This window comes from Microchirus variegatus, assembly GCF_963457635.1.
Source record: "Microchirus variegatus genome assembly, chromosome: 16".
NCBI classification, from domain to species: Eukaryota; Metazoa; Chordata; class Actinopteri; order Pleuronectiformes; family Soleidae; genus Microchirus; species Microchirus variegatus.
In genome coordinates, this window is record NC_139817.1 from 817,435 (window position 1) to 833,039 (window position 15,605).

Here is a 15,605-nt window from a genome sequence, read left to right on the forward strand (position 1 = left end):
GTGTGCGTGCGCGTGCGCGTGCGTGTGCGTGTGTGTGTGTGCGTGCGTGTGTGTGTGTGTGTGTGCGTGTTAAAACATCGCTAAAATCTGATTTTTACAAACGTCTCTGTTGTTGTTTTTATAAGATTTAACTTAAAATAATTGAAAAATTTAAGATTTTGTTGTTGTTGTGTGAATATGGATGAATGAGTGAATGAGTGAATGGATGGATGAGTGAATGAGTGAATGGATGGATGAGTGAATGAGTGAATGGATGAGTGAATGGATGAATGAATGAGTGAATGGATGGATGAGTGAATGGATGAATGATTGAGTGAGTGAATGGATGGATGGATGAATGAGTGAATGGATGAATGAGTGAGTGAGTGAATGGATGAATGAATGAATGAGTGAATGGATGGATGGATGAATGAGTGAATGAATGAGTGAATGAATGAATGAATGAGTGAATGGATGAATGAATGAGTGAATGGATGAATGAATGGATGGATGAATGAATGAGTGAATGGATGGATGAATGAGTGAATGAGTGAGTGAGTGACTGAATGGATGAGTGAATGGATGGATGAATGAGCGAATGGATGAATGAGTGAGTGAATGGATGAGTGAATGGATGGGTGAATGGATGAGTGAATGAGTGAATGGATGAATGAGTGAGTGAGTGGATGAGTGAATGAGTGCGTGGATGGACAAATGAATGGATGAATGAGTGAATAAATAAATGGATGGATAAATGGACAGATGAATAAAAGAATGAGTGAATGGATGAACGAGTAAATAAATGGATGAGTGAATGAATGACTATGTGAATGAATGGATGAAAGAATGAGTGAATAAATGGATGAATGAGTGACTGAGTGAATCAATGGATGAAAGAATGAGTGACTGAGTGAATCAATGGATGAGTGAGTGAATGATTTCCCCTGTGTTTCCATAGCAACACACAGAGAAGCTGAACTCACAGGTTGCCTTACATCAGCTTTACCAGTTTGCCAGTAAATATTACGACGTGGTGAGAAAAAGTCGCATTTTCTACGTCTTCACTTTGGTTTTTATTTGACTTTCCTTCAAAATAAAAGACTTTCTCTTTTACTTTGGTGAACATTGTCCTTCAGATCATTCAGTCCCTGGACGAGGATCCTGCCGCTCAGAACAAGCAGCTGACGCTCCGCCTCCAACAGATCGCCGCCGCCCTGGAGAACAAGGTCACCGACCTTTGACCCCTGACCTGACAGAGCGGGGGGGGGGGGGGCGGAGTCAGGACGGAGACGTTAATTTGCCACTAAATCACAGGACGATGTTACAATAATAATAAAAAAAAGACTCTGAAGAGACGGAGCCTGTGGACCGACCATGTGACCACTGCAGTGGGAGGAGCTTAGTGGAGCCACGGGAAAAGCTGCTGACCTTATAAGTACTGAAGGGGGAGGAGCTACAGGACTCTAACGTCCAATTAAGTCAAACAAAAAAGTGGTGGAAAGTGAAGAGCTGAAAATCTCCTGCAGTTACCGTTTATTTCCTCTGGGTGTCGCCCAACAAACGAGCGGCCGCGACGACGGCGTGTGACGACGTGTGCGCGCGTTAAAATCAAAGGGTTATTTTTTATAATCGTAGCTACGACGTTGTGCTTTTGCGTAAACTTCGTAGACGGACGACAGAGGAACGGAGATTGAAGATTTTTTCGGGGAAATTGAAGAAATAATTGAAGTAAAGAAAACGTCACATCGTAAAGTATTTACTCTTTTTTTTTTTCCTATTTTCACTCTTTTTTTTTTTTTTTTTAAAGTCGCAGTTGCACATTTATCGGGACGTTTTGCGATATTTTCTCCACTGACTTAACGGCAGATTCGCTGCTGAAAAAAAGAAACTTTTACCTTTTGTTTTTGTCAGCAGCAGGGGGCGCTGTTCACTTTATAGTGAGAAAATACTTCGGCCGATGAAAAACCCACTACGGTACGCACCACTGACCGATCCGGTCCGGTCCGGTCCGGTCCAGGTCTGGTTTTGTTTTGAGGAAAAGTGAAATCAGGGTACGATGATTTGAGTTAAACCCAAATAAAAAGAACCAAACTTTTCTTCTTCTTCCGTCTCAGTTTGGCGGCAGAGTTCGTCGTCTCCACGGCAACGACGATGACGCCGCCGCGCTGTTCTTCGTATTATTCTTCGTGTAAAAGCTTTAAAAAACGGAAGCTTCGCATTTCCACGTACGACGTAAAGAATTCTTCATTTTAACGACTGATTTCGTGTCACTTTTTAACGTCTTTTTTTTATTTTTTATCGGGTTTTGTCGTCGCCGTCGTTTCCTGTTCAACGCGTTTTTACTTCCTGTGAAGAATCGCGACTTCCCGATCACGTGATCTCGACTTTGTTTCTGTACAAACGTACGCTTTAATTTCTCTCGTAGACGTCGCTGCGTACGTTTTTATTTTTTCCGTCACAAAAACGTCACTTTTAATCATGCATTTACGAAAAAAAAATCTGTTTTTATAATTTTTTAAACTTTATTGTTATTTTCAAAAGACACAATTTTTAATTCTAACCCCAAAATAAACATTTGTTCTTCAATGAAATGAAAATAAAAACATTTTTCTTTAAATTTCATACATGAAGAGGAAAAATGTTTCATGTTGAATTTATTTTTATATTTTACCAGTAAAAAAAAAACATCACGTGACAAAATTTTGAATATTTGATTTGATTTTTCTACAAAAAAACGTTAAATTCTCTGTGTTTTATTTGTTAAATGTTCAGTTTAATCAAATGAAGTTTCTTTATTTTTGGGGGAAAAAACTACAAAATCTGTTTTTCAAAACTTTAAAAAAAAAAAAAAAATCTTTTTTTGAAGAAAAAAGTCAAAATTTTCATCTTTTTGGTTTTAAATTAATTTGTTTTCCGAAGACTTTCCATAGAACCAACGTATATGTGCTTTATTCTGAGCCCAAACGTGCTTTATGTGTCGAAGGTCAAAGGTCAAATGTGCAAAATAACGATAAAAACCCCAGTGCCTTCTGGGTAAGAACGTGATTTGTGGTTTTTTTTTAATTTTTGATTCAGAATCTCACAAACTGCATCTTTTAAATTCTGAAGCAATACGAGCTCACGGCAGGTGCTGCCACCTTGTGTTCACGTTCTGTCATCACACACAAAGACTGAAAACACACACTTTTATCTTGTTTTTCTGGACGTTTTTTCTCCCGAGTTTTCGTTTTAAAAAAAGAAAAAGAAAGAAAAAAGTCTCTTTGGTGCCAAATCTGTGGTTCGTCTCGTTCCGTGTGTGATTTTTCCTGAAAAAAAAAAAAAAAAAAACTTTATTTGTACGTTTGACGCGTGTCGACACAAACGTGAGGGTGAAAACAAAAATAACCTGGTGGTACTTTTATATAAAAAGATGATGTATGTGATGATGATGATGATGATGTTGAGATAAAGTTCATATAAAAGTGACGTAATCGCAGCTTTTTGTCGTCCATGAATCCATCGATATGAAAATGTTTACGTTCATTTTAAAGATTTACGCACTTTTGTCGTTTGAAACGTGTTTATTTTCTGCCTCCGTTTCAGATCCAGTGCCTTAAGAGGAGATTGAAGAAGAAAAATGTCTTTAAAATAAATTTACTGCACTGATAAAAAAACAAATGTATAGAAATAAAGTTATTAAGTTTTAAACTTAAGTTAATGAGTTATAAGTTCATATCGTTTTAGTTTGAATCAACTAAATCGTGTCAATAAGTCAAATCCCTTTGTTTTAAGTTCTTAATCCAACCGTTCAATTTTTTACAGTGTTCACAACGTTTTAGCTGGAAAACAACACATGTATTACAAGTACATGTAGTATATGTGTGTATATATATATATATATATATATATATATAAATATATAAAAATATATATATATATATATAATTTTAAGGAGTATTTACAAATGAAGATACAATAAAGAAAAACATGTTTTAAAATTAGAACATTAAAAAGTTAAGTAAAATGACTTAAATTGGTGTCGCACAATTAAATGTAGATAATTCACTCTTTAAATGAACTTAATTTAAATGAACTCTTAAATCTCTACATTTATTCGTCTGCTTTTTTGAGAATTTGTTTTTATGACGTTAAAAAAAAAAAAAAAAAAAAAAATCCACAATTAAAAAACAATAAAATAAAAAATAATAACGGGAAGTTTTTTATCAGTGTAACCATGACGACGTGTCCATGGAAACTAACGACAGACGACGTGACACCAGGGACCAGGACCTCAGCGACTGGACTGGACTAAACTGGACTGGACTAAACTGGACTGGACTGGAGTTCACATCATAATAATATTATTAATAATAATAAAATATCTTTATACACATTTGTCTCATGTTGTTTTTGGTGTTTTTTTTGTTGTTTTTTTACAGTGCGCTAGAGCCAGAAGATTAATATTTTTTAAAGGACGTTTTTATTAAGATGATCATTTTGTGTGTTTGTGTTTATTTCTGTGAGTCTTTGTGTGTCTATATTTACTGAAACTTGAGTCTTGATTCGATACAAACCACACTGCCTCCCTGTGGTCGTAATGAAGAATTACACGTATCATAAAAATCATAAAATCTGTTCAAAACAAAGAAGATTTAAAGTAGAAATTGTAACTAAATTGAATGAGTCGATACTTTTACATGTTTTTTTCTACAGATCGTGACGTAGATGTTTGAAACTCTGTGGTAAGAACTTTTTTTTATCGTAAAAAAATTATATTTTGCTTTAACTGTGTGTTTACATTTGATTTAACTGATATTTAAGTGTTGACAAAACGTCATAAATTCAATTTCTTCTGCACTCGAATGGAGACAAATGTGTGACTATACTGCCTCCCGGTGGTCATAATGAAGAATTACACCTTACACGTGTAATGTAAAATCAGGTAACATTTATGTAGACGACAAAATACATAAATGAGTTTATTTTCCTGTATAAAAACACCGTCTAACTCTGTTTTATTCACGTTTTTCTTCCACAGATTGTGACGTAGATGTTTGACCTGTGACGTCTCCTCAAACTCTGAGGTAACAACCTTTAATTTTATGATATTTAGCCTTAAATGTGTGTTTAAATGTGACTAACTGATAAGTATCTGTTGACAAAACTTCATAAATACAATTAATGGAGACAAATACATGACCAGATGATCATAATTAAGAATTTACACTTTAAATATGTACAACTGTCGACTTAAATACTAAAAAATAATACTGAAAAACAAGGTTTATGTTATGATTTCTCACCAAATTAAATGAGTGAATATTTTTACAGGTAAAACAACAGCAGGTACATTTCCGTAACAACAATAAACAAATAAACAATGTTATTTACAGCAACATTATGTTTATTTGTCTGTATAAAAACACAGTCTAACTGTTTTATTCACGTTTTCTTCTCCATATTCTGACGTAGAACTTTGTGGTAAGAACTTGTACATTAATAATATTTTATTGTATGATATTTACCCTTAACTGTGAGTTTAAATTGAATACATTGTCATTTATCTCATGCCAAAACTTCATAAATCCAATTTTTAAAGACAAATACGTGACGACACTGACTTCTGTCTCGTTAGCATGTTGTTACCTTTTCTCTGTTAGCGCGCTAGCTGCTAATGTGACGTAGCTAATGATGTGCCGCTAATTAGTTTCTCTGTCTTTTTTAAGGCAAATCAAACATACGTCGGTAAAATTCCGAGTTGGCTGCTAGATTAGCATTAACGTCGATATTTTCCTGTCACCGAAAACGGAAAAGGGGGTTTAAAAAGTGCTGTAAATGACGTCATATAATCGTTGCTAAAGCAGTAGCAACAAACAGGAAGTTAGCTAAAAGACGGCAGGGAAACTAGCAGCTAAGCTAACTAGCAGAGCGAGCTAGCCAGACGGAACGTTCATTTATTTTAAATCCTCACTAGTGTCGCATTTGTGACATTAATCTGGTCATTTTAAAGATTAAAGATTATAAAAACAATCCATAAATATGTACTTTGCTTAAAACACAACTTAACACTATTTAATATATTAGATTTGTTTAAATTGGAGGACTGAATTATGATCTTTGTGATTTTATTTAAAAATAGCTCATTTTTCTTAAAAACAAGAGAACATTCTTCAGCTTTTATTTTAAGACGGAAATAAAAATATTATATTTATTCTCAGGGGGAGATTGTTTTGACACAGAAGCAAAATATGGTACAAAAAAAGTATATAAAAAATATTCAACATAAAGTGTACGAATGTATGTAAAGGAAATAGTGCAATAAATTAAATAATTAATGACCCATTGGATTGGAAAATGTAAGACTTTTTACGATATATAGAGGTCAGAATTGTTGAATTAATTGTTGGTAAAGTTTTCTTTCTATCATGCGTAACAAAATGCTAGCAACAGAATTCTCACTTATTTACTAAAATATGTATTAAAAAAATGTCAAAATAAAAGCACACGGCAGCGTCAGTTACACTCAGTGACCAGCAGGAGGCGATACTGAGTCAAAGAAACGAGAGTCTGGTGATAAAACACGTTCAACTTTATTGACACACAGGAAATCAAACACGTCACTCGTAGATTTATTTTCTTATTTAAAGAGCTGATAGAAAAGTGTCGGTCAGTAAATAAACGTCCAAGCATCTTAAATAAACAAATAAATATTATAGGATGTATTTTTGTTATCATACACGCGGAGGCGGAGCCACATCAAAGCAATTCTTCACAAAGTTTCCTGGAAAGAAACACATTTTTCTTTCTTACAGAAAAATAATAAAGACGTGGAAACGTTCGCGGACGAAGTCGCGAGTAAAAATAACGAAATCTCTAAAGATCAAACTTTCATGTTTTCTTTCTTTCCAAGAAACTTTCAGTGGGATTATGAGATTATAGAGCTTTCAGATTAAAAGAAAGAGTACACATTTATTTCATTGGTCCGTTTTTATACTTTTATATATTTGATTTTTTCAGAGAAAAAAAAGTGACTTGTTGATATTTTGAATAATAATAATAAAAAATAAGATGCTGTGACAGTAATCTGTTTACTCTGTCAATAATCTGTAGATTTTCTCCGATTTATTCAATTATAGACCAGTGAAATAAAATATTGCCCGGTTTGAAGGAACAGACTTTACAAAGCAGACTATTAATCCTGTCATAAATGATAAAACAAAATCAAACTATTAAATGACTAATGTTTGAGTTAAAGTTTGATAAATCCAAATATAGTCACTCTATAATATCAGTTATTGTTTTATTCACCACTTAAATTCACTGAAAGTCACTGAACGTCCAGTTTGTACGAGATCACAGCAAATGATGAGATTAATGAGGAATTATTTCAAAAGAAATCGCTCGTAAATGGAATTTCTTTGGGTTTTTAAGTGATTTTTAAAACAAAAGTGTTTTTTTAAAGCCGTTTTTCATGTTTTTTTTTTTCCATTTAAGGAACTTAATGACAATAATAAACTGAGGTTTTGTCTATTTCTCTAGTGTAATTTACGCAACAACGTCGACCACAGCATTAAATAAATAGAAGAGCGCCACCTGCTGCGAGAAGCTGATGGAAGAAACTCACAAACATCTGTGAATTTCTCGATAATTTGATCAATAACGGCCAAATGAGGCGTAAGCAGGCGTTTTATTGATTGACATGTGATCATATATGTTCTTTACCATCATATATGACCAAGAGGCTACATTTAAAGGGATAGGTTAGTTTTATTTTAGAGTGTGGTTGTATGAAATACTGATTTTAGAACATTTTAACGTCTTTATCTTCACTGTTAGACAGACTTTTGTAAACCACTCACTCTCCCACACCAAAGTCCATAGAGTAAACCAGTGATTTTAACATCACAGGAGTTCACAGGAGTTGTTGATCCACAGCTGCCTCCATCACTAACTTACGTCTGATTTTAGTGAATTCGGCTTTTAAAAATCCTTCGTTTGGGTTGACTTTAGTGACACAAAGTGACCACACGAGGCAGCAGAGGACCAGCATCACTGGTTTTCTCTATGGGCTTTGGTGTGGGAGAGTGAGTGGTTTACAAACTTCAGTTTCCCTATTGTTAAAGCCTCTTTAACAGTGAAGATAAAGACGTGAGCGCGTTCTTAAAGACGTCGTAGACTTAATTTGGCGTAGATTTTATTATAGATGATGACTGACTCTTTGTCAGAACTTCATACAAACACTTAAAAATCTGTTTAATCTGTTGCTCATTTTTGTGTCACTAAGTGCCTGAAGTGGAAAAAAAAACCCTACAAATCTAAATGTGAGGACAGACGGGGGGGGGGACAGCGTCTCAGCTGAGGTAGGTGAGGACACAGAGGACAGAGTCTCAGCTGAGGTAGGTGAGGACCACAGACTGGATGGGCAGCCTGCAGACCGGACACAGCTTGTTCCTCTTCTTCAGCTTCCTGGCGCAGACGTAGCAGGACATGAGGTGTCCCGTGCGTCCGTGGACGATGCAGCCGTTCTTAGGCCTGGACTGACAGATGAGACACGGGTCCAGACACGACTCGGGCAGACGCCACTCTGCCGACGAGCTGCGCTCCAGCTCGGGGACGACGGCGGGGGCGGCGAGGGAAGAAGACGACGACGACGACGACTGGAGAAGCTCCTGCGAGTCGAAGGAGGAGGACGAAGGCTGGGAGGAGCAGAGGAGATCATGGGAGCTGGGCGCCGAGCAGGCGGAGTCGGGAGCAGAAGGGGTGGAGTCGGACAGACACTGCGACGCAGGAAGGGGAGTTTTCGCTCTTTTCCCGTCCGGGACGTCGACGCCGTCATTTTCCTCCACGTCGGAACCTTCACGAGACAAAAAATGAATCAATAATCAAGAGACTGTAATACACTCTGCTGCCACATGGGGGCAGTGTTTTAAACAGGTGGCACGTCAGAGAACTCCAGAGGATTTTTTTTTTTTTTTTTTTTAAAGCACCTGTTGTTTCTTTGGCACCTGATTGGCTGCTTGGCTTTGTGGGCAGGGCTTTAGGGCAGGAGGGGGAGGAGTCAGGGACGTGGTCCGAGTCGTCGTCGGGCAGCCAGCCCTCATGCACCGTCCAGCAGAAGCGGCAGTGTCTGGGGAGAGGAGGGTTAAACTCCTCACACTCTACACACTGCCAGTAATCCTGGAAACACACACACACACACACACACACACACACACACACACACACACACAGCAAGGTCAAATTCAAGCACTTTCAAGGTCAATTTTCCAGCTTTTCCAGCGACTTAAAAAGCGATTAAAAAACACACGGAGAGCAGTTTTCATTTGTGATGTAGGATGTTATTGTAGCGATATCGGAATTGGAATTATATATATATATATATCTATATATACCTATGTATATATAGATATATGTGTATATATACATAAAGCTGCTACCTCCTTGACTTCTGTGCTAGCGCCCTCTACAGGTATAACTTTGTACGTTTATTTGTTTAGTCTCCTGTGACGCGAGTATGGGGCAATATTACGTTAAGAGTTGGACGCAGAGAAAAGTACGTCGTACATTTATCGCCATCGGTCGAGACGCGTCGGCAAAATCCCAGGACTCTGTGACTCCGTCTAACGATGCTAACGGTCAATAGCGTTGTGTTGTGTGTGTTTTCCGTGCGTTTGCGCGTCGACTCACGGCTTCGGTGATCTCCGTGTCCTCGTCGAAGTCGTCCTCGTCGTTCTCGTCCTCGTAGATGGTGACTTCGTACACCTGAGCGCCGACAAACACACACAGGTACGACTTTAAAACAAAGGGATTTTTAACCGTTGTGCATCGATCCGTCGTGTATTGACGCTTGTTGTCGTTGTTGTCGTTTGTCGTCGTTTACCTGGTCGTCAGCCGACACGGAGGCGTCGTCTTCGTTGTAGTCGTCGGAATCCACCGACTCCACTTCGAACTCCACGCTGAAGTTGTCGCTGTCCGAGTCCGGCGCCGTGACCGCGACCGCGACCTCTGACCTCGCCGACTGAAACACAGTCAGTGTAAAAAAAAAAAAACAACAACAAAAAAAACCAATACGACGACTGTGTGTGTGTGTGAGACTCACGGTGCTGTGCGAGTCCGATGATTGGCTGCTGCTGTGTCGGTCCCGCCCACTTACCAAGCCTCCAATCACACACCAGGACAGACTCTCGTCAAAGGTCAGGGAGTAGCTGTCGGACCTCCTCCTCTTCCTCCCGTCCTCCTCCTCCTCCTCCTCAGAGTCTTTCTCCTCTTCGTTGTCCTCTAAGCTGTGGGAGGGGCCTGTGGAGAGACAGAGGGCGGGGTTTAGCGACGACACAACAGTTTTCTGATGAGGCGAGAGGGGGCGGGGTCACTGACCGGGGTCACTGCTCCTGCAGCTCCTCCTCCTCCTCCTGGGTCTCCTCCTCTGTCTCCGCCTCCTTCTGTCTGGTGATGAAGAGCGACTTTCTGACTCCACCTCCTGAAAACACAGTCTTATATTTTAGTCTTTTTAAAATATAGTTTATAACTTAAAAACAAAACAACAACAACCTTTATTTAATTCCATTTGAACCAAACCCCCTTTTAAAAAGTGTGATTTTTACTTTCCCTGATTCTAAAGTTCTGTAAAGTTGCGTTTTCTCTACGTCTAGACGACGTAAAAACAAACCCTGAGCTCACCTCTGTCCCTCGGTCTGTCTGACTGCTGCTGTGCTCTTCATTCACACTAGGGGGCGACTCTGCACACACACACACACACACACACACACACACACACACACACAGGGAAAGAAAAGGTTTGTTTACAGACACGTTAGACACATCACTCATGTATTTATGGAGGAAGTTAACTGTTTCTTCTTCTTCAAAAAGCACCAACTTGCTGTTTCTAAACCATTTAAAAACTCTGCAGTGCTCACAGTTAATGTTGTGTTTACTGAGGTGTAAAAATAACAGATTTTTGTGGTGGTTACGCTCGTTAACGTCGTCTTTTTCTTACCTCGGCTCTTCACAGTCTCCAGATTCTTTGTGATCATTGCAAACAAAGCCCTGACAAACAAAACACAATTCAACGTTCCACACTTTCATTATATTGCACTATTCTTTTTTAAAAATATATATATTTTATGATGTTTAACGCCTCACTCTGACCACGTGACTCACCGTGGCTCTTTGACAGAGAAGCTGTCGACGCCCAGCAGCCGCCCCAGTGCATCCTGGGAGCAGTGGACGATGTGCTGCTGCTTGTGGTCGTACAGTTGCTTCTGGATGATGTACTGACCCAGGTAGAACATCACCTGGATTAAAACACAGCAGTGAGTAACACACACACGCACACACACGCACACACACGCACACACACGCACACACACAACAATAGACTAAATAACAGCCATATTTGTGACATTAATGTTAATTTATTTATCTTTGTTTCTGTGCTGTAGATGGATTTGTGTTCCCTACGTTAGGAAATCAAGTTAAAACTTATTTAATTTATTACACACACACACACACACACACTCACACACTCAAGCACACACACACACTCACTCACACACTCACACACTCAAGCACACACACACACACACACACACACACACACACACACACACACACACACACACACACACACACACACACACACACACACACACACACACACACACACACACACACACACACACACACAGACGTGTCGTTACCTCCTTCATGGTGAAAACATCTTTCGTGGCTCCTGCTAATTTTAGAAGAGACTGAAACTCAAGCTTTGGTCTCACCTGAAAACACAGAAAACACAGTTTAATGTCAAGTCGCACAGTAAACAGTTAGTAAACAGTTAGTAAACAGTAAACAGTCAGTTAACAGTTAGTAAACAGTGGTTAAACAGTCAGTAAACAGTAAACTCACCAGTTTGTTTTCGTCAGCAGCGTCTGTGATGAGCTCCTCCTCGGCCGACATCATGGTGCTGATTATTCCTGCACACAGACAAGTAAGTACATGGTTTATCAATAACTCATTTTATTTTATTTATGTTTCACACACACACACACACACACACACACACACACACACACACACACATATATATATATACATACAAGTACAGCAAAAGGAACGTGAAGGAAAATTGGCCTTAACGTTCTCCAGGCAGCAAATAGTTAATAAATATAGTTTATAATGGTAAATATCCAGTGATGTCATCATATAAGGAGATGAACAACAAACAACGATCACATGACCAGATACAAACAAACACACAAAAGGAAAACATTTAAAAAAAAGCACAGACAGGTTTATCGTCAACATCATGTGGAAAGTGTTTCATGAGCTGATTTAAATAAATATTACATAGATTGATTACGTCCACTTAAGAAACAAGAATGTTTTTATTTTAATGATGCACCAGATTAGAGAGACACAGATTATATAATCTGCAACATGAGTGAATCAGAATTTAGTGACTCAGCAGCAGAACTCGCTCTAACTCACCTCTGACACTTTAAACAAGTCAGATTATTATTCAATTAACTCACAATTAATTTCACGTTACAGTTGAATATCCCTGACTTGACTCTTCTCCTGTGTCGTTAACAACTAAACTCTAAAGTATATTTAGTTTTGTCCCTTACGGGCTACAGTAAAAACACGACGGTCCTTAATCCTGTGGCCTGCTGCTGATTTGAATATTAAAAGCTCATTCTGGGCTAATTAGAGATAACAATTTATACGATCAGCTGATTGTACACTTTAGAAATATAGACAATGAACTTTTCTGCTAAAAACACATACATTTAATCCAAATTCTTTACTCAAAACGTTCAGATTGAAACCAATCCTCTGGCTTTCAGCTCTGTGTCCACATGACCATTCAGTGAACTTAACAACATCTATTTATCATCTTTTCCACTGAGAACAGACTGTACTGACACACACACACACACACACACACACACACACACACACACACACACACACACACACTGTGTTGATTATAGGCATTCACGCTGAAAACAGCACGAAAAATCTCAGAAACTAGAAAATATTCACATTTAAGAAGCTGAAAAATCACAGAAACTCAAACCACTTAATATTCGATGATTAACTGATGAATCAAATCATCGTCTCAGCCCAGAGTTAATATTCTAATGAGCGTTTAATCAAACATTTCTTTGAACAGTGATGATAAAACTGGTAAACGTGACAATTTTGTCAACATTTTAGCCCCCAAAAAATGCATTTTCTTGATCAAATAAAGAGCTAAAACTACTTTTAGGCTCTTTTATTGACAGTATTGTTAATATGTGTTGTTGTGCTGGTGAGCAGCTGTCAGGCGTGAATAAATAAACCACACAGATATTTAAAGGAAATCAAAGTCTTACCTTCGTATATAAGCGGAGAGAACGTGTCAGCAGCAGCAGCAGCAGAAACTCATCCTGTGCAAAGTAAACGCAGATAAAGTGCAGTCAGAGTGAAACAGAGCAGAGCGACACACACTCTTATTATAGAGCAGCTGAAACATGTCAGGACTAGACCAGAGTCTGAGAGTCCTGGTCTTAAACTGAGTCTCACACACACACACACTCTGAGTCAGCAGCTGTGACTGTACCAGCTGATTCAATCATACATGTCATACATGCCGAGACTAGTCTAACTGTGACACAGCACTTTTACATGACCACTGACCACTGACCAGGCTAACTTTAACCACTGCAGCCTGGTTTCCATGGTAACCTGGGTTTAAACTGGCAACAAATGAAAAAAATGACACTATTTTCTATTAGATTTGTGTCAACGTCCATTTCAACTGTATTTTTTTTATATAAAGTAATATTTTTTAATAATAATGTTAATAATATATATTTTTTTTAAATAATAACATATAATAACAATTGTTCTAATTTGGCAGCAAATGGATTTGACTGCAAGAAATTAACTATTATTATTAATCAATTACATAAAGCCTCGCTTGTGTGATGAAATTCTAGTCATTAGTAGCTTTTAACTTATCAAATATATGAAATTGGATCATTATCAGATCATAATCAGATCGGGCTTTAGCTCCACGTTGGTTTATTTTGTTTTTCTCTGTGTAAAAAGTGAAAACACGACCACAAAAACCACTTTATATTAGGGAACACATTCACCATGAACTAGGTGCTTACTAACATGCATAGCAGTGGCATACTAGCCCTTTATTATTAAATATTAAGCACATTAACTCCTTATGCAGGAAAAATCTCAATTCATGTCATAATAGAGGTAGAATACGGCGTTAATACGTGCTTAATGATTACTAATAAAGGGTTAGAATGCTACTTATATGTTAGTAAGCACCTGGTTAATGGTGAATAAGTGTTCACTAATCTAAATACACTTATATGAGGGGAAAAAAATTGTTTTTTGGAATTAAATTGATTTATGAATCTATAAAAAAATGATTGAAATTTGTTGAAATTTTGCATAATATAGACTTGTTTATTGTCCATTAAATTAACATAAAATAGAAACGTGCCTTTGTCAGTGGCGTAAAACAATAACACACAAGAGAGGCAACATTACAAATATTACATAGTATATAAACATATATATACTGGTATTAATATGTAATAAGTAAAGTTTGCTTTAAAAGTTAACAGAGCATGCCTGTGCTTCCCTACTTGAGCATTTTGAGAATAACTGACAGAATAATAAAATTAATATAAAATAATAATCAGTTGCATCCATGGATATAGACTTTCCAGACCACAACATCCACGTTTTCCAGGATAAGCTCGGACATTAAATCTTTCCCGGGATAAGTCCGGACAGATTAGCAATGCTCGGCTCCGTTTGGCCTTTAAATGTGAATGTGTCTGAACACATTTGTCCTTTTAAACCGTCTGTTAACGGTCTGTCTGTCTGTCTGTCTGTGTGTGTCTGTGTCACTCACACACTCAGTGAAATATGTCTGGACTTGTCCCGCTCCGCTAACACACGCCCACAGACAGAGACAGAGGCTCGTTCAGTTATATCCTCCACAGCATCGTTTAAACAACACACATTTATGTTTACGCAGCAGATTAAACCCAAAATTCTGCTGCACAATACACAAAACACAACTCTTATGAATAAACACTGAATATTTCACATTTTGTGAATCAAAACATGGAAGTTGTTATAGCACAACAACTACGAGTTAGCAAACATAGCATCCTAAAAACAAAGATAAAGTAAAAATAATACACATATATATATATATGTATATACATATACATATATATACATACATATATATTAAATATATATATATACTAATGTGACTGGATAAATATAGCCCAAACAAACGGCGTCCGTGTTGCTGCGTCTCAGTCCGGGTTCTTCTCGGGAAAGCCCGAGGCTTTGCGGCCTGTTAGCCATGTTGCTAACCACCTTCTAACGTAACGAGCGCTGCTGCTCAGTTAAGTTCAAATGTTACTTACGCACGTTTCCTGTTGCTCTTGCACAAAAAAATAACAATAACAACACCAAACAGCGGGGTTTATATCCACTGGTTAGGGTCACGGTTAGGGTTGGGGTTAGGGTAACTTCCAACTTCCAAATTTTGCTTCCAAATTTCGCTTGATTGGTTCCACGGTTGAGATGACGCTGTGGCGACGAGTTTGCGTAGCGCC

General features: G+C 37.9%; 2 protein-coding genes across 4 annotated transcripts in view; one reads left to right on the forward strand and one right to left on the reverse strand.

Annotated features, from left to right (window-relative positions):
* The window catches only part of LOC310938617 (plexin-B2-like), an 88,588-nt gene extending 86,079 nt beyond the window's left edge, over positions 1-2,509 (forward strand). The window contains exons 41-42 of the mRNA XM_083903156.1: positions 938-1,012; positions 1,116-2,509. Coding sequence (XP_083759282.1) covers positions 938-1,012; positions 1,116-1,220 — 180 coding nt within the window. The 3' untranslated portion in view covers positions 1,221-2,509. The remainder of the gene's footprint in view (positions 1-937; positions 1,013-1,115) is intronic.
* Positions 2,510-6,567: 4,058 nt separating this feature from the next.
* On the reverse strand, positions 6,568-15,552 carry mdm2 (MDM2 proto-oncogene). 3 transcript variants are annotated; one of them, XR_014593033.1, is made up of 13 exons: positions 13,335-13,466; positions 11,863-11,930; positions 11,658-11,732; positions 11,119-11,252; positions 10,955-11,004; positions 10,636-10,694; positions 10,333-10,435; positions 10,058-10,254; positions 9,839-9,976; positions 9,646-9,720; positions 8,946-9,135; positions 8,060-8,812; positions 6,568-7,812 (listed from the first exon to the last, which is right to left on the reverse strand). XR_014593033.1 is itself a non-coding variant. In XM_083903274.1 (13 exons), exons 3-13 carry the CDS (start codon positions 11,914-11,916, stop codon positions 8,346-8,348), a joined length of 1,542 nt encoding a protein of 513 aa, XP_083759400.1. In that variant the 5' UTR covers positions 11,917-11,930; positions 13,335-13,388; positions 15,414-15,552; the 3' UTR covers positions 6,568-8,345. The 3 variants fall into 3 exon arrangements, 2 of the variants coding, with proteins under 2 accessions (XP_083759400.1, XP_083759401.1); XM_083903274.1 differs by adding an exon at positions 15,414-15,552 and having other exon boundaries at positions 6,568-8,812; positions 13,335-13,388; XM_083903275.1 differs by adding an exon at positions 15,414-15,437 and having other exon boundaries at positions 6,568-8,812; positions 13,335-13,382.
* Between the last annotated feature and the right edge of the window lie 53 nt (positions 15,553-15,605).

Excerpts from the sequence above, each read along its gene's own strand:
- mdm2 (XM_083903274.1), bottom strand. The coding sequence starts at position 11,916 with ATGATGTCGGCCGAGGAGGAGCTCATCACAGACGCTGCTGACGAAAAC. Across the intron at positions 10,436-10,635 it reads AGACAGACCGAGGGACAGAG|GAGGTGGAGTCAGAAAGTCG; the intron begins GTGAGCTCAGGG and ends CTGTGTTTTCAG. Across the intron at positions 10,255-10,332 it reads CTGCAGGAGCAGTGACCCCG|GCCCCTCCCACAGCTTAGAG; the intron begins GTCAGTGACCCC and ends GTCTCTCCACAG.